This window comes from Asparagus officinalis, chromosome 4 (assembly GCF_001876935.1).
Source record: "Asparagus officinalis chromosome 4, Aspof.V1, whole genome shotgun sequence".
Lineage (NCBI taxonomy): Eukaryota > Viridiplantae > Streptophyta > Magnoliopsida > Asparagales > Asparagaceae > Asparagus > Asparagus officinalis.
This window is the reverse complement of record NC_033797.1, coordinates 2,539,548-2,559,693: the sequence shown is the minus strand read 5'-3', so window position 1 is coordinate 2,559,693 and position 20,146 is coordinate 2,539,548. Positions and strand designations below refer to the sequence as shown.

Below are 20,146 nucleotides of genomic sequence, written 5' to 3'. Positions count from 1 at the left end.
ATTTCACATGCACATAAGTCATATAAATTAGCACTCGTCCCTACATTTAGTAATTAGTGTTTCTAATTGCTATGAGCTTGAATGCATAATTTATACGGATGGTAAATTGCTTGTGATTTGGTTCCCATGAGCCAAGAGAATATGGGAAATGTTTGCTACAGAAGTTTGTAAAAATAGACAATTCCAGGTCCACTAAATCTTCTCAGTTAGAATACTTACTAAGCTTCTCAGATTTTTAACCCTCAAAACGCACAGATAGTTTCGATACCCGGCCTTCACTGAAGTCCTATCCATTTGTTGCTCCCTGCGTACTTTGAGATTTCATCTCAGTCGCCATGAATTTGAAAATGCGAAGTGAGATACGCCAACATTCCTGGAAGAACTGAGTTGCTCAGATTGGACCACACCCGCCTTAGGGTGTCTGGGCCTTAGCCGAGACACCTTAGGGTGTCTCGTTGGTCCGAGACACTCTGTTATGGTGTATATGTCCGCTTCCGCTGTAAATTCTTCGTCCGAACACAGATTTGAGTGATTCGAAGTGCGTTGGAAAGCCGACAAGGAGTTCTATCAGCTCCGATGGTTGGATCATCTGTAGAGTGAATGAGATTCAAAGGGCATTCTTCTTCTTGTAAACATCGTGGGGCTCCCGATTAGCCCGTACCTTCGTTATTCCGAGATTCTGTTAGTCCACGTAGTTCGTCGATTCACTTCAAGCGTTCACTGACATCAATCGAACCCCTGTGGACCGGATAGTGACGTTCATCGTCGTTCCTTAACACTGAGCTGTTCGTAGAGACCTATAGGTAATTTTCGATGCCTACACTTACAGCTGAAATTGCTTGAATACATAATATGATTAGTCTTACAGCTTCACATATTACAAAAGTCTTACACAATGTACTATAAAATTCTGGACAACCTATATTTCTATAACAAAAGTATTGTTGTAAGAAGCAGTCCACCCACATGTACAACAAACGATATCAAATACTCCTACAACAAGCTGATACATCGCGTATCTGTCAATGCTTAATCAAGAACACAAAAGAACAAATAGATATACACTTAAACATCAAACTTCTTTTTCATCAGTTCTTATTAGTAGTGCATGGCGAAAACAAACCCATCAAAGAATGACTAATCTATGTTGTGAAAACCTGACATTCTTCCTTGCTTAAAAGTCATAATACAAGAGGTCTATTTGCAACTAAATTATTAATAGTTAAGACATTTTCTCTTCCTTTCTCAGCAGTCTTGTTTGCCGACATAAAGGGCACAATGACTCTGTCCTCTCTTCTCCATTTTCTCCGTGGTCCCAAGTCCAGCTTTCTCCGTTGTATGTCCCTGCCCATCTCCTCTCTTTTGAAATTAACATGATGCCTAATATTGCTTTTGCTCTCCCCCAGTTAGCCCTTGGCTCCACTTCCCAACCCCCAACAAGATTGCCTGCCTCATCCGCATCCAACCCGACCCGCTAACCTCTCTCTCCTTTTTCGACCACGCCCGCCTCATTCGCATCCAAGCTCCGCTGTGGCGAGCAGCTCTTCATCACCCTGATCAAAGCCTACGCCCTCGCATCCAAGCCTAACTCTTCTTGCAAGACGTTCACCAACAGTGGCAAGAAGAGAAGCTTCCTCCTCACACGTTCACCGACGGTGGCGGCTTCTTCTCGTCGCCGCCTCCGCCCGAGAGAGAGAGAGAGAGAGAGAGAGAGAGAGAGAGAGGCTGACAGTTTTTGGGTAATGAGTTAAGGGTAATTTTGGAATATCTAAAAAATTTTCTCACTGTGATGTGTTGGGAAGGCAAACAGGGGCTGAAACACAAGTACTTTATGTATTGGGGGCTTTGTCACCCAAAAAATAATATGGGGGGCCTAGTCACAACAGATTTTTTATTTTGGGGCCTTAAAACATTTTTCCCTAGTTCTAATTCAAATCTCGTTTTGACTACATTTATATTAAACTCTATTTTCGAGCAATTTTAACCTAGCTCTCTTTTAGACTAGGGAGACTTGGTTTGTTTCTGGTCTGGTTACTGAGCAAAAGTGGGCCTCAAAAGATCTAGTTTGCCCTATTTTTTTATTTGCCAAAACTGGTTGAGCACGTGGACCCATTTTGTCTAAGAACTAATTTAGTCTATTTTTTTATTTGCCAATACGGGTTGAGCACGTGGACCCATTTTGTCTTCAATAAAACGAGTTTACTCAGTTTGCCAAACAAGTCCTTAATTAAGGGCTTACCATAGGTTTGGTAAAAAATTGTATAAGATTGGATCTTTTTTTTAGTTCAAAAAAGAGACCCTTAAGTGTGTTATCATCGGACCACCCTCATATTAATTCAATTATATCTGGTTAAGGCCTTAATCGGGTTAGTGTGTAGTTACTAAGTACACTCTAACATTTAATGCAAGTCAAAGCATCGGTTTTATCGTTCCAAACCCTAACATTTTCTCGGTTATTTACGAGCTTGCCATGTGATATCGTTCATTATCGACCGTGTGATCCAATTTAATGGATGGTATAGACAGAAGGAGGATGATTATAAATAACGCATAACCTAGTCTAGGGTTTCAAACCTTGTGGCAACCTCTCAAGTCCCCATCTCTCTCTCATCGATTTTTTTTCCCTTTTTTCTATGTTCTCACTATCTAAATTATTAATGAATTGTTGTGATGCATCTAGAAAAGATGAGTCTTGTCTTCTGCATGACTCTTTTGATGATGGATAGTGTTTCCAGTGGTGAAATTGTTTTTTAGATTGGGATGTTTTGGAAAATTATAAAGGTATATATTCTACCGTCCAGATCTGGATTTATATGATTTTCTTTATGGATTTATATGATTTTCTTTGTTATTTTTGAGATTTATAAAGGACAAATTTCTATTTTAGACATCTTTAGAAACATATTTTAAAAAAATCGACCTATTTTGGAAATATTCGCCAATTTCTACCCAATTTTAGCCATGGTCATTTCATTGTTAATTAATTGTTAGGTGTGGTTGTTTGTGGGAGACCAATGTATAGGATTATGATGGGGAGAAATTAGTTCATGGAGGGAAAGCATTGCCGGTGTATAATTCGGTGAACATGCATTTTGGGGAAGGGATGAGAGTTATTGGATCATCCAACCTCAACGACGCGTCGCCTTTCCTCCGCTTGTTTGATCTACAGGGGATCAGGCGGAGGACGATGGTGGTGAGAGAAATTAAAGATCGATCAGTTTCTCGAGATGGTCATCGAGGAGCATTTAACGCTGAGGGAGAAGGGGAAGAAGAAGAATGACTTTTTCGATGATTAGTTTGTTGGATAGCTTAAATGATAAGAGTAACATCAAGGCTATATACTTCCGGTAATAAAACAAGCTACTGGTTAATTTCCATCTAAACTAGCTGTTTACTGCCATTTAAATACCTCATAAAAAATTCCTTGTTTTGCACTCACGTACTCCGAATAGTACTTACAGCGCTATTACAATGAAATAAAAAAATTAAACTGTTATACGATTCTATGTATATATTTTTTATTAATTGATATTTTGTCATTTATTGCAGGAGGTATTCATTGGTGCCCTTGTAGAGCTCTAACATCACGGTATGTTCTTGGGCCATGGCCCGAGACCCGGACTTTTGGCCCAATGCTGAGGAGTTCGTACCCGAGAGGTTTGAAAACAGTAGGCCCGATTTGGATCCGGCCGTAGAATTTGTCCGGGCATGAGCTTTGGGCTGTCGGTGGTGCCCCTTGTGCTGGCCCAGCTGGTACATTATTTTGATTGGGAACCTCAAAGTGATGTGTTGGCCCCAGATAAAATGAAGGGAAAGTTTTGGATTCATCGTGTCTAGGGATGTACCTTTGGATGCTATCCCCATTTATCGCCTTAAGCTTGTTGTGATGTAAATTAATTAGTCATGTATTAGTTCCACATTAGTAATAATAAGACATGGAAAATTAGATCGAAACACTTGCATATTCAAAATCTCATGGATATTTTCATACTTCCGATAAGTAAATTGTTTTGTAACAAATCTCATGATTCTAATTCTTATTGATGCATTTTTTTTTCTAAGTTAGAGTATTACAAGCTCCTTAAGCTAAGTCACATTGTTATGCGTGTGCGTGTATGTATATTGACATATGCAATGATATGGCGAGATTGTAACCTCAAACCCTCAATTCAAGTACGATTCATTTTTCAGTCGGCTCTCTCGTAGCCGCCCTCTCTAGGGTTTTGAAAACCCTAGTTTTCAGTCGGCTCTCTCTCTTGTAGCCCACTCTCTAGGGTTTTAAAAACCCTAGATCTCAGTCCGTTCCTTTTTCTCTCTAGAAGCGCGTAACGCTTCTCTCCCCCTCACTCGTGACGGAACTCTATCGGCACGACCGTCTTTTTTTATTTTTTTTCTCTGACCGGTTTGTACAATCTTTGTGAGGCACGACCCTTCCTGTCTCACTCCGATAGTTTTGTGGCGAATTATTTAGCGAGATCCGAGTCTCGTCCCCAACCCTCACGGCAGTCTTCAGAGTTTCCCACATCTCGGCCTTTGAGGTAGCTGTCTCTTAGCTCACACGAACGGCATTGCCGTTTCATAATTAATTAACGACATCGTTGTTTCATATTTATTTAACGGCATCACCATTTCATATTTAATTAACGGCACCGCCGTTTCATATTCAATTAATGGCATCGCCATTTTAGGACCTCCTTTCGGTCTCCAATTAATGACATCGTCGTTTAAGCTGTCTCTCAGACTCAAATTAACGGTCTCATCGTTTTAAGACCGTCTATCAGTCTCATATTAACGGTATCCGTTTCAAGTAGCCTCTCGGCTCCAAATCAATTTGGAACATGACGAGAATTGATGATGATGGGCTGGTCGAGCTTTATGTCAAATGCAGCTTAGACAACGAAGATGACCCTGTTTTTCTGTCAACTAAGGACCGGACGAATTCGCCTTCCCTTAACAATTGTCTCTTGGGGAAGGTTTTTGGTAGGAAGATTGCTAATAGAGATGGTCTTGAGTGTGTCCTTAGGAAGATATGGATTGTAGATGCCCCCCCTTCCTGGAACATTATAATGGAAGGAATACTTTCCTTTTCAGATTCGGTTCCGATGCAGATAGGGAGAAAGTGTTTGATGGTGGGTCATGGTGCTTTGAAAGGAACTTGCTCAATTTGATTGTTCCTTGTGGGGTCGGTGCCCCAACTTTTCTGGATTTCTCTTCAACTTTATTTTGGATAAACGTCAAGAATGTACCACTGGCTGCGATGAACGAGATGTGCATTAGAGACTATGGCTCGCTTATAGGAGAGCTTAAAGAGATTGATTTGCGGGATAACAATATGGGGCTGAGAATTCTTGTGAATATTACTAAGCCTCTAAAAAGAGGCATACATGTTTGCTTTGAAAGAGACCGGGGAGATTGAGAAGTTCTTTCTCACCTATGAGAGACTTCCTAACTTTTTCTTTTCAAGTGGTATTATTGGCCATAAAGCCACTGAGTGTGACAAACGAAGTGTTACAAGTCGATGATATTTTTATCACATCCAAAAGCAGATATGGTTCTTGGCTCATAGAACCCCCTCCATTTTTCAAGGCCTTTGAGACTCGGTCTTCTGGAGCAACTGAAGCAGATCGTGAGGGGCAAAAACAACCATCATCTCAGGTGGTCTCAGATGATACTCAGGGTGATGATTCACGTGGTAGTGCTCCACTACAGATAATTCCAGTCACGGTGAGGTGTGAAACCCCTCCTATACCCTTGCCTATGGATACCGGTGTTGGCTCTGATTTGTATGATGTTATTGTTTCCACATCCACCTTCGGAAATCAGGCTATATCGACCTAGAAGAGGCTTTCTAGAGGGTCAGGATAACATGGCTCTAAACAGAAAGAGAAAGGAGGCAAATGCAAGAAAGATTCTCTAAAGAATCCTCTCGATGTACATGAGAAGAGAGCACAATTAGTGATTTCCAGTCCAGATTTTATTCTTGTTGAGGTGCACCCTGGTAGCCATGGGCACCAGGAGCCATGAGTTGCTTTTGTTGGAACGTTCAGGGACTGGGGAACCCTAAAATGTTGACTGCTTTTCGCAGATTGATGCAGACTCATTCCCCAAGTCTAGTCTTTCTTTCGAAGACTAGACTTTCTGGTAGGTGGGCGCATATAATGAGATCTCAGTTGGGTTTCCAGAATTGCTTTGTGGTGGATAATAGAGGTAGAAGTGGTGGACTCATGTTACTATGGGGCAATGAAATGGATGTGACTATTTGTTCTTTTTTTCCAGGGCACATTAACGTATCAGTTGTTGACTCAGCGAGAAGGAACCGGCGATTCACCGGGTTTTATGGCCATCCTCAAAAATACTTATGGTACCAGTCTTGGGATCTTTTGAGATGGTTGTGGGGTCTTTCCTCTGAGCCATGATTATGTGGAGATGACTTTAATACCATCACGAGCCCAGGGGAGAAACTGGATGGTAGACAGGTGCATGTTTCGAGAATGCTAGATTTCCAGAATGTTCTGTTGCATTGTGAGCTACTTGATCTTGGTTGCTACTCTATAGGGATCAGGGGTCCTATGTCTGTGGATCATGCGGAGCTATTGGTTGTCCTTAAAGGTATTCGCTTTGTTCGGCGTATGAACTGGAGGATTTCAGTGATAAAAATTGACTTCCTAAAGGTTGTCTCCTTGGTGCACTCTCATTCTCCTTTTGCTTAATTGACTCCTATTGCAGATGAAGTTCGCTCTGGTTTGACTATTACTGGCTGCTCTAAAGTTTCTTATGTAAGGCGCACTAGTAATGGTGTTACTAATTCCCAACTAAGTCGGTTGATTGTTTGTCCTCTTGTTTTTGGTCTGTTTCTATCCCTTTATTTTTGAGACAGAGTGTTGTTGAGGACTTGACTGGTTAGGTTACCCTACCTGCCTTTTCAAAAAAAACCCTCAAATCAAGTGAATATAGACATTAGGATTTTAATCAATTGATTACAACTAATAGTAGTTTAATTGCCTAAGGGTGTGTTTAAATTTCAAAGGGGTTAAGGGAAGTTAAGGGAAATTAGATGAGAGAAGAAAAGGGAAGGGAATGGAGTTCCCTTCCCCTTGGTTACACCCTAATTTGGGGGGTAACAAATTTTATACTATTAATGGGTGAACCAAGGGGAACTAATGTGAATAACTTCACCTCCTAAATGTTCCCAAATAAGGTGAATGGTTCGCCTAACTTCTCCTCTCCCTTATTCCCCTCAATCCAAACAAGCCCTAAAGGAAATGTGTGGGCAATCCAAGAGGGGCTAGCCGATTTGGTAAGCTAGATACGAGTAATAGTCAAAGATCCCAGATTCGACTCTCCCGAGAATTTAGTTTCCTGAAATATTTGAGGCCATATATTGAAGGATGCCCCTTAGCCATGTCCGAGGGTTTGACACTAATAGTCCGAAGGATCAGAGGGAAGTTCACTCGTCAAAACCAAAAAAAGAAGGTGTGGGCCAATTGGTCCACTACTTCAACTGACCAAAATAAGCCTTTACATATTTTGCGTGGTTATGCAATAGCCTTTACATATTCTTTTGCATCTTCTTGTTTCCATTTACAGTATCTCCCATGTTAGTTGTTCACTGACTTTTAATATTAACGGATTTTGAGTTGCATCCAGTTCTGCACTTTTTAATAAAGATGTTAGAGTATTAAATTATAACCCTTCCTCTCCACTAGAATTTCTAATTTTGCAATGGTTGGGATCTTTTGCATAACATCAGATCAATTCAAGTTCAATTCTCATCGGCAATAAATTTAAAGTGTATTTTAAAAAAAAAAACACTTTGTAAGTCCTGATATCAACTCATAAAAAGAGCACTCAACTAACAGACATGTTAAAAGGATAAAATCATGATCCTCATCATAATTTTTGAATTGGTGTAGTGGATTGGATCTTTTTTATTGTGAGTTTATAATAGAAATACAAATGAGTACATATAATAGTATCAATATTTGCATCGGAATAATGTGTATGTCCATGCATACATCCATCCATCTATCCATACATACATAAATACATAGATACACACACGGTAAACTATTAATATGTATAATACGTCTTTTTTAATTTTTTGGAGGATACAAATATAAATAAAGTATAAGTCAAATCTCAGAATCATATCCCACATATATGCTGATCAAAGATTGAAAATATTTTATCCTTTAATGCAAGTCATACTCTCAGCTTCATTGTCCCAAAGTTTCCAAAATTATCCCACTTGACCTGATATTTTTGTAGTATTTACAACCTTGCCATTCAATCGCCTTTATTGTCTACTGTGGGATCCAATACAGTGGGCGGTCTAGATGGAAGGAGAATGATGATAAGTAAGATGAATTCTAGTCTAGGGTTTCAATTCTGACTGCAACCTCTCAAGTCCTTGCCGCAAACACCCCCCCTCCACACCCCACCCCTACCCCCACCCCCACCCCAAACATCATCTGAAATTTTGTTCTTTTACCCGTATCTAAACAAATTTATGAAAAAATGTAATGCGATTAGAGAAGATAGATCTTTTCTTTTGCGCTAAATTCTTGATAATGGATAGTATTGGGGGTGATGAAATCGAATTTTGGATTGGGAGGTTTTGGAAAATAATAAAGGTATATCTGCCATCCAGATCCCTATTTATGTGATTTTCTTTACTCTTTTTGAGATTTATAAAACTCCGGATGCTATATAATTCTTATAACTGGTAGGATGTTGTTTTTGTTTGCTTCTATTTATTATTTGGTTCCAGATTAGCATTATTTACTATATTAAATGCTAGTTTATTGCTGAATTATGATAATTTGTATACTTTTTGAGCTAAATTTTGGCTTTCTTTACAAATCAGTAGTTGTTGCATGCTTTTCACTGTAGTTTAATGGATTGGTAGTGGAAAGGATCTATATGTGTTTTATTTTGTACGTTGTTAATTTATACTTCGTGTTGATGTGTACTAAGGCTGAGATGTTACAAGAAATTTTGTTGCTTGAGTCATTTTGCATAAGTACCCATCAAGTCATCCATATTTGCATATTTTTACCCCCAAACTTGTCTATTTGCTCACTCGCCCTTACATTCTTAGAAACTCAACAATTCTATCCCGACCCTTCCATTTAGTATTGTCAAAGGTGTGGGCAATCCAAGAGGGGCTAGCCGATTTGGTAAGCTAGATACGAGTAATAGTCAAAGATCCCAGATTCGACTCTCCCGAGAATTTAGTTTCTTGAAATATTTGAGGCCATATATTGAAGGATGCCCCTTAGCCATGTCCGAGGGTTTGACACTAATAGTCCGAAGGATCGGAGGGAAGTTCCCTCGTCAAAACCAAAAAAAGAAGGTGTGGGCCAATTGGTCCACTACTTCAACTGACCAAAATAAGCCTTTACATATTTTGCGTGGTTATGCAATAGCCTTTACATATTCTTTTGCATCTTCTTGTTTCCATTTACAGTATCTCCCATGTTAGTTGTTCACTGACTTTTAATATTAACGGATTTTGAGTTGCATCCAGTTCTGCACTTTTTAATAAAGATGTTAGAGTATTAAATTATAACCCTTCCTCTCCACTAGAATTTCTAATTTTGCAATGGTTGGGATCTTTTGCATAACATCAGATCAATTCAAGTTCAATTCTCATCGGCAATAAATTTAAAGTGTATTTTAAAAAAAAAAACACTTTGTAAGTCCTGATATCAACTCATAAAAAGAGCACTCAACTAACAGACATGTTAAAAGGATAAAATCATGATCCTCATCATAATTTTTGAATTGGTGTAGTGGATTGGATCTTTTTTATTGTGAGTTTATAATAGAAATACAAATGAGTACATATAATAGTATCAAAATTTGCATCGGAATAATGTGTATGTCCATGCATACATCCATCCATCTATCCATACATACATAAATACATAGATACACACACGGTAAACTATTAATATGTATAATACGTCTTTTTTAATTTTTTGGAGGATACAAATATAAATAAAGTATAAGTCAAATCTCAGAATCATATCCCACATATATGCTGATCAAAGATTGAAAATATTTTATCCTTTAATGCAAGTCATACTCTCAGCTTCATTGTCCCAACGTTTCCAAAATTATCCCACTTGACCTGATATTTTTGTAGTATTTACAACCTTGCCATTCAATCGCCTTTATTGTCTACTGTGGGATCCAATACAGTGGGCGGTCTAGATGGAAGGAGAATGATGATAAGTAAGATGAATTCTAGTCTAGGGTTTCAATTCTGACTGCAACCTCTCAAGTCCTTGCCGCAAACACCCCCCCTCCACACCCCACCCCTACCCCCACCCCCACCCCAAACATCATCTGAAATTTTGTTCTTTTACCCGTATCTAAACAAATTTATGAAAAAATGTAATGCGATTAGAGAAGATAGATCTTTTCTTTTGCGCTAAATTCTTGATAATGGATAGTATTGGGGGTGATGAAATCGAATTTTGGATTGGGAGGTTTTGGAAAATAATAAAGGTATATCTGCCATCCAGATCCCTATTTATGTGATTTTCTTTACTCTTTTTGAGATTTATAAAACTCCGGATGCTATATAATTCTTATAACTGGTAGGATGTTGTTTTTGTTTGCTTCTATTTATTATTTGGTTCCAGATTAGCATTATTTACTATATTAAATGCTAGTTTATTGCTGAATTATGATAATTTGTATACTTTTTGAGCTAAATTTTGGCTTTCTTTACAAATCAGTAGTTGTTGCATGCTTTTCACTGTAGTTTAATGGATTGGTAGTGGAAAGGATCTATATGTGTTTTATTTTGTACGTTGTTAATTTATACTTCGTGTTGATGTGTACTAAGGCTGAGATGTTACAAGAAATTTTGTTGCTTGAGTCATGGGCATGGCTCCCCTATTTTTTGCCAAACAAAACTATTATAGTTAATATAGATTTTCCATATTAGTTCCAAACTCTTTCAAACTCTTTCTTATTTGAACTTAGTCCCCTAAATCTTCATTATTTTTCGATTAGTCCCCCAAAACTTTGAAGGATTTTAAAATTAGTCTGTTTGTTACTTTGACTATCCAAATTGTTAATCATGGTTAGATAGTAGTTAACAAGCGACATATATCTACCAATTTACCAAATCTGTGAAAACGGCGAAGGAATTGAGGAAAAGAATTGAGAAAAACTTGAAAAATAAGCAAGGCAGACTTCACAACACCCTGGTGTGGTGTCTGCCACACTCAGGTGGGAGGGTGTGGCAGAATATGTCCTGTTTTATCATGGGTGTGGTGTGTGTCACACCAGGGTGTGGCAGACTCGTTTTAGAATCCTAATCTGTTTGAGATTGTATTTTGTTATAAATAGAACCACATTTTTAGGGTTTTCTATAGATTGATTGGGTATCTTGAAGGTGATTTTGAGCACAGAAAAGAAAGATCTTTCTGAGCAATTTGTTTGAGGGTTTAGTTTGAGAGATTTGAGAGATTTGTTTGAGAGATTAGTTGAGTGATCTTATAATTTCTACTTTGTACCCTCTTTCTCTATAGTGGAAACCTATCCCTTTTTGCCCCGTGGACGTAGGCAATTTGTCGAATCACGTTAAACTTTTGTGTTTGAGTTGGTGTCGTTATTTTGGATTGTTTTGGTTTTCTCTCTTTTCGTTGCGTTTGTTCCGCCGCGCACAACAAGTGGTATCAGAGATCAAGTTACGCTTGGGCTATTTGGAGGAGTAGATCACTTTGATAGTTTGGCTAGGGCTTTGTTTGGAGTTAAAGGTGAGATTTTTTTGGTAAAAATTCTATCTTTTCTCAGTTTTGGATCTATTCTTTGTTTGTTCTGCTTTGGATGTTGATGCTTTGAGAAATTATGGCCGGGAAAGAATGAGTTGTGGATGGTACTTCAGGTGTGAAGACTGTCGAAAGTTTGAATATTCACTCTATGAAGATAGACGTGGAGAAGTTTAATGACACTAATAATTTTGGACTTTGACGATGTGAAGTCTTGGATGCGCTCAACGCGCAAAATTTGGAAGATACTTTGGAATTGGATGGCAAGCCAGATGATATTGATGAGAGGGTTTGGAAGAAGATGAATCGAACGGCGTGTGATATGATTAGGTCTTGTTTGACTCAAGATTTAAAGTATGATGTGATCAATGAGACTTCAGCTAAGAAGATTTGGGATATCCTTGAGAGCAAGTATTTGACAAATAGTGTGGAGAATCACTTACATTTGAAGAGGAGGTTTTATCGCTTCTAATTGAAGAAAAAAACCTCTATTGGTGATCACATGAACCACTACACGAAACTTCTTGCGGATTTGGCGAATGTAAATGTTATGATTAAAGATGAGGACAAGACATTGTTGTTATTAAGTTCCTTGCCTGACGAGGAATATGAGACTTTCGTCCTTACTCTTATCAATGGGAAAGCATCTCTTTCGTATAGTGAGGTCACCACTGCACTTGTTAACTATCAACTTCGAAATAAAGATAAGGAGTCTACAAGTGACACAGTAGCGGATGTGTTGGTTGTAAGAAGGAAGAATTCAAACCGAAAGATTTGGAAGTCACAGTCTAGAGTAAGGCATCCTACAGTTAGAAAAGATCAGTGTGCTTGGTGCAAGGAGACTGATCATTGGAAGAAAGATTGTCCAAAGCTTGACGAATGGATGAAGAATAAACAGAAGGGAAAAATAAAGCTACCATCATCAGAAGCAAATATCGTTATATTGGATGATAATATTTCTGATACTTCTATTTATTCGCTTTCTATCAGTCCTACGGGTAGCTATTCGGAGGAAACCGAGTGGATGTTGGATAGTGGTGCGACCTATCATGTGTGCCCTAGAAAGAAATGTTTCTCCGGTTTTGAGAAGTTGGATAGTGGTGTGGTGTACATGGGTGACAACCGTGCATGTCAGATCCTTGGGATAGGAATAATTCACATCAAGATGTTTGACAGGACAGTTAGGGAGTTATATGGTGTGAGATATCTTTCTTTCTTGGGGAAGAACTTAATCTCAATTGGAGCTTTGGTTGGAGAGGGTCTGAAGGTTCGTGTTGAGGACATGGTTCTCGAGATCGTGAAACTCTTTGATTATGATGAAGGGCGCCAGAAGGAATAACCTGTACTATTTGATTGGAAGTTCGGTAATAGGTAGAGAGCTAGCGACTTCTATTAATTCGACTAGACTACAACATTTGGAGCGTAGTCATTCTAGTATTGATTTGGAGATAGGTGCACATACCTATAATTTGAAGTCCGGTGAACACTTTGATGTGAGCAAGAAGACCGAGGTGAAGTTTGGCACCTATATTCACTGCTCTAAGGGTCTTTTAGGTGGAGTTCACACGGATGTTTGGGGGCCTTCCAAAGAGGCATCATTGGGAGGTAATAGATGTTTGATTTCCTTTGTTGATGGTTATTCTAGGCGTGTTTGGGTTGTAACCAAATCCCCTTTGGATAAAGACCTAGTAGTCTCCAACAGATTGAAGAAGTGTGAGATTGGCAGAAAGGTGAAGATACTTCATTCTGATTTTGGTGGGAGGTACAAGAGGGACTTGTTTTTGCATTCGAGTTGAGCTCACGGTATTTTGAGACACTTTGGTGGAAAGAAAATCTTGGGACAACAAGATGAGATGACAGATTTGATGAGTTATTCCTTGCTGGAGGAGGACCGACGTTTGATGTCGAACATTGATTCTGGTGTTGAGGCTTTGACATATTTGGGTCATCTTGGTCATAGGTTGTCGACTGCTATGATTGGAGGTAAAACTCCATTGGATGTTTGATGTCGAACATTAATTCTTGGTCAATTTGATGCATGCTATGATTGGAGGTAAAACTCCATTGGATGTTTGATGTCGAACATTAATTCTTGGTCAATTTGATGCAGCCGATTTGGTGAGTTGATACCGATATTTAGAGAGTGTTCGTATTCTCGTTTGGGTCTCGACTTGTTGTGGATTGAGTTCGTTGTCATGGTTTTATTTCACTTCGTACTGGACGCAACAAGTGAGACGTTTGATTTGGTTGGTGTCGGCTCAGTTTTAAAAAAACTTCGCCGAGGTGGAGAATTGTGAAACGGCGAAGAAATTGAGGAAAAGAATTGAGAAAAATGTAAAAAATAAGCAAGACAGACTCCACCACACCCTGGTGTGGTGTTTGCCACACCCAGTTGGCATGGTGTGGCAGAATCTGCCCTGTTTGTCATGAGTGTGGTGTCTGCCACACCCTGACGTGACAGAATCTGACCTGTTTGCCATGGGTATGGTGTGTGTCACACCAGCGTGTGGCAGACTCGTTTTAGATTCCTAATCTGTTTGGGATTATGTTTTGTTATAAATAGAGCCACGTTTTTTAGGGTTTTCTATAGATTGATTGGGTAGCTTGAAGGTGATTTTGAGCACAGAAAAGAGAGATCTTTCTGAGCAATTTGTTTGAGGGTTTAGTTTAAGAGATTTGAGAGATTTGTTTGAGAGGTTAGTTGAGTGATCTTGTAATCTCTACTTTGTACTCTCTTTCTCTATAGTGGAAACCCATACCTTTTTGCCCTGTGGACGTAGGCAATTTGCCGAACCACGTTAAACTTTTGTGTTTGAGTTGGTGTCATTATTTTGGATTGTTTTTGGTTTTCTCTCTCTGCGTTTGTGTTTGTTCCGCCGCGCACAACAAAATCAACCAAAACCAACATCAAAACCAAGTTCAACAATAGATTTAAGTAAATATTGCATAACATTCCCCAGTTTGTGCTCAATTTAAGATTTTGTATTTGAATACTAATTGGTTAAACTACTATCGCACCCAAAAATGAACAATATTTCTTCTATTTGAATCCACGTCTAACCATATGGATTAATTTCAAATCACTTAAAAACTTGCGGGGATTAAAACAGAAAAGAACCATATATATACACATATCATATTTTCATGTAATCTTTACATTTCAAGTGGTATTGGGAAATGAGGTCTCAAGTTACATGCATTTGTGCGTTCAATAATAGAATTGTGAAATATGGCTTGCATCTTGATGTGGTTTCAGTTTGTTATGGAATTGAGAAAAATAGTTCTTCCAATTTCATGAAATTTTAAATTAAAGTATATATGTAGGGCTGTTCAAATGGGCCAGCCCGGCCCGGATTTCTAGGCCCCGGTCGGGAAAAATGTCTAACCCGAACCTGGACCCAGGTTGCTTGAGCCGGGCCCGGGTCCGAGTTAGGTCGGCCCGGATTTTTCCTTTGGCTAAAAATTGATTAAAAAAATTAGATTTTTATCATAATTATATAAGTATGCATTAGTATATACTTACATATTAGTTTGCTATATACTGTATGTAAGCCTATATAAGTATATATTAATAACCATATCATCTGCGGTAAGATTGATGATAGCATCGATGACATCATCACATCGGTGCCAGAATCGTCCGATAGGTTGATACCATTCCACCACATGGCTCTCAAGATTTGGCATGGAGGTCTGCTTCAGCAAATCTTGCTCAAAAGGAGATATGGAAGAGTTGCCTCCGATACATGCCAAGGAGGAAGAACACAAGTAGTAATTGAGCAAATCTTAGGCAAATCTTCTTCAATCTTCGATGAGATGGCCTATATAATGTGTTCTCTCCTCATCCTACCTCCTCACACCAATTACCTCAATCTAGCTAGCTCCTCAAATGATGTAGAATGCTTAACAGACAATTTCATTAAGGATTCGGACAATCACGGGCTAAATACAGATTTATACGTATTATTGACTTCCGCAAAGAAACAATCATATCTTCCAACCCAGAAGACGGATTCTAACATATTATATATATAAATCGCCTATCTCTATGAGACGGAGCCAAATAGATTGTCAAAATTTTAAAATATCATCTGTAATACCTAGTTTAGACTAAAATTCAAAAATATCAGTTTTTAGTTTATTTTTAGTAATAAAGTTGGAGTCTATTTAGATTAGGAAATAAATTCAATATTAGAGTCAAATTAGATTAGGAAACAAATTTAATTTTGATTCATGATTTATTTCCTCTATTATAGAAAGTCTTTTTAGGATAGAATTTGATAATACTTCAATCACTAGAATATGAGAGGCAGCATAGAACATATTTTGAGGAGTTTTCAAGTCAATTGCAGATCCACATGCTGTCAGTCACGTAAATATGGTGTGTGAAATATAATTCAAAATTTGATTCAGAAGAAGTCCTAGCCGAATAGGCAAAACAACAGTTGGAGAAGATCAATGCTAAGTACAAGGCAGATACTGATCGTTGTAAGACAAGAAAATTATTTATCAATGAAGCTACTATTCTACCAAATATAAGCTCGGGGTCGAACTTCTTTCAACAAGGGGAGACTAATGTAGGACACTTAACAGACAATTATATGGGGGATTTAGACAATCACGAGCTAAATACAGATTTATACGTATTATTGACTTCCGCAAAGAAACAACCATATCTTCCAACCCATAAGGCGGATTCTGACTAATATGTAAATCTCCTATCTCGACGAGACGAAGCCAACTAGATTATCAGATTTTTAAAATCTCATCAGTAATACCTAGATTTGACTAAAATCCGAAAACAATTAGCTTTTAGTTTATTTTTAGTAATAAAGTTGGAGTCTATTTAGATTAGGAAATAAATTTAATATTAGAGTCAAATTAGGTTAGTAAACAAATTAATTTTGATTCATAATTTGTTTCCTCTATTATATGGAGTCTTTTTAGGATAGAATTTGATACTTTATATTTTTTGTAATTTTAGTCTTATTGTAGTTTTATTTATTTTTTCTATTTAAGAAAAGTCATCTAACCCCAAAGAATAATATCTTTTTATCAATAAAATTTCTCTTTTCAATATTGTTTTCGTGGATTTGAATATCGTTCTTTGTGGATTCAGAGAACAATCTTGGTGGATTCCAAGGTTATCACTTCCGCGCTGCGTCATCAAACCCGAACTTTAGTCTTCGGCCATGGCATCCCCACTCGTCGTCCTCCTCTTACCCTTAATCGTAATGATCCTCGTAATCTTCTACCTCCGAGGCCCTAAACGTCTTGCACCAGGTCCCCGCCCACTCCCCATCATCGGAAACCTGCACATTTTAACCTCCTCCCCCCATCGCTTCATTTCCAGCCTCACCAAAACATACGGCCCCATCGTCCACCTCAAACTCGGCTCAACCACATCCATCTTCATCTCCTCCCCTTCCCTCATCGAGAAACTCTTCAAGAACCACGACATTGCCATCTCCAACCGGCCTCCGGCTGAGGCTCTACATATTTTATCTTATGGCTTCAAAGGGTTCGCCTTTACCGAGCATGGAACGTACTGGCGTAACGTTCGTAAGTTATGTGTTCACAATTTGCTTGGTTCGGGCAAGGTTGAGTCATATGAGTTTGTTAAGAGGGAGGAGATCGAGAGTCTTGTTGACTCGTTGAAAGTTGCGGCTGAGGAGAAAGCTGTGGTTGACGTCACTGCGAAGGTTACTTACTTTAACTTAATAATGTGCATAAATGCGTGATACATAGAATTGAATTAAAATAGTTTGTAGACCAGTTGGACATCCTTTCCTCAGCTTGTTTGATCTTCAAGGGATCAGGAGGAGGACGAAGGCGGTGAGAGAAAAGATAGGTCGCTTCTTCGAGATGATCATCAACGAGCATCTAATGTTGAGGGAGAAGGGGCAAAAGAGGAAGAATGATTTTGTGGATGTCTTGTTGGATGCCAAGAATGATATGGGCAATTTGGAGTCGCAAGTTTGCATGAGTAGCATCAAGGCTATACTTATGGTAAGGAAACCATGCATGCACATTCACATGACAATTTCCATCTAGTGGGCGTAGTTGTTTTATGCATTGTTAATGTATTGCCATTTAAATACCTTAAAAAACATCCTTGTTTTGCGCTTATGTACTCTGATTTGTATGACGATGAAACTAACAAAACCGATCTTATATGATACTATAAATATTTTTATTAAACGATATTATGCATGCCAGACATTTTAATAACATTCAGGAATACGACTCGATAATTCGTTGCAGGAGGTGCTCATGACTGCTCTAGATTCAACTTCCTACGGCATCGACTGGGCCTTCACCGAGTTGATAAGGCATCCTAGGATCATGAAGAAGCTTCAAGACGAACTGATGAGAGTTGTGGGCCCTCGTCGAATGGTCGAGGAGTCGGACATACCGAAACTCGCCTATTTGGGGATGGTGATCAAAGAATCACTCAGGCTCCATGGGTTAACTGCCTTCGTCTCCCGCCGCAACAGGATGGACATCTCCCTTGATGGCTACCGTATCCCAGCCGGCTCGAACATCACGTTATGCTCTTGGGCGGTGGCCCGGGATCCGGACTTCTGGCCCAACGCCGAGGAGTTCATACCCGAGAGGTTCGAGAAAACCAGCCCGGAGTTCAAGGGCCATGATTTTCACTATTTTCCGTTTGGATCCGGCCGTAGAATTTGTGCCGGCATGAGCTTCGGGCTGTCGGTGGTGCCGCTGGTGCTGGCCCAGCTAGTTCATTGCTTTGACTGGAGACTTCCGCACGGCGTGTCGCCTTCTGGGTTGGAAATGGATGAGAGGTTTGGGTTTATTATGTCGAGGGTAGCTCATTTGGAGGCTACTCCAATTTCCCGCCTTTCGATTTAATTAGCCAAATTAATTAATGTAGCCGTGAGATTGGGTTATATATTAATAAAGTCGTGACAAGACTAGGGATTTGGATCGAAAATCTTGCAGTTTTAATCTCCTGTATGTATTAGTAAAGAAGATGAATTTGAGTTCTTGAGTGCCATCCGACAAAAGTTGCAGAAACTTTAGTCATCATAACATTGAGTTGCAATTAGAACGCTATAGATACTTCACTCATACCTAAGGAGTCGAACCGCTGGATTTGTCCGGGGATAGGCTTTGGGCTATCGATTCTTGAAATGGTTTCTCTTCGTCGTCGTCGATTTCTATGTTTTCCTTCTTCATCTTCATATCTGCAAGGCATGTTTGGTTGATAGGAAGTATTAGAAGTAAGAAGTAAATCAAATCTATTACTTTTGAATGAATTTGGAAGTAGCGGAAGTACTTTGTTTTGTTTGTTTCGTTTTTTCGGAATCTTATTTAGAGTATGGAAATATCCATATAATAACAAAAATGATTTTATTCCTAAATCGACTCAATTTAATCTACTTCCGAGGTATTCAGAGCTTTGAGGGGAGGAAAAAGATTCAAAAAGTAGAGATGTCATGTAGGTGCCACATCAACTTCTAAGGAAGTATTGGAAGTAGAGTTTTTAAAGAAACAAATATACTTTTCTTTTCGAAAGTAACATAAATGGTGCCTTTTTCATTTACTTCACATAATTCATAGCACATGGGCTTATAGTTATCCATGGTCATTACATCTCACCAAAATACGGAGTTTATTTCATGCGCATGTTTTCTCTCACGTGCAAATTCTCACGCGTATATCTCACACGTATCATACGCGTTTTTTAATTTACAAATATCCCGTCATTTTTTTTGGTTTATAAATACCCGTTATTATACGCGCATGCCTCTCTAGTTCCGATTCGTTTATTTTTTGTTTCCATTCCTCACCATTTCTTTATTAGACGAAGTAAATTAGAGGAGGAGAACTCCTCCTCCAACAAGAATCATCTCCTCAAACAAAGAATCATCTCCTCAAAGGTCTCCGTTCGCATCTTCTAAATAGTTATTATTGCTATTTTTTAAATTTATGTATTGAGTTTGGGTCCGAAAATTAGGGCTGTAAATGGCTGTAATCTATATTATATTTATTGTTGTAAATATAAATACAATGAATGTGGACATTACTAGAAGAAATCTCTTCACCTACTTGTGACTTTTAGTATTCCCTTCCACATCTATATAATGTAATCCATGGAAGACAAAATGTATGGAGAAATGAAGATGAATAAAATGAGATGATCACTTTCTCCCTATCTCTTCTCTTGTCTATTTACATTTACAATTCATGTTCGATTCTTACTTATGATATGTGATGTATGTAGATATAACAACAAGATTACAACACGTTATCAGCACGAGTGGCTCTAACCGGTTCGTGATCATCGGTTCGTAGTAATAGATTTTTAGGTATACACCTTCTGCAAGGTA

General features: G+C 38.7%; 1 protein-coding gene across 1 annotated transcript; it reads left to right on the top strand.

Moving 5' to 3' along the window:
* LOC109836349 (cytochrome P450 CYP736A12-like) lies at positions 2,794–18,727 on the top strand. The gene is made up of 4 exons (XM_020404223.1): positions 2,794–3,138; positions 6,110–6,113; positions 17,574–17,798; positions 18,054–18,727. The coding sequence occupies exons 1-4, from the start codon at positions 3,086–3,088 to the stop codon at positions 18,663–18,665; spliced, it is 894 nt and encodes a 297-aa protein (XP_020259812.1). The 5' UTR covers positions 2,794–3,085; the 3' UTR covers positions 18,666–18,727.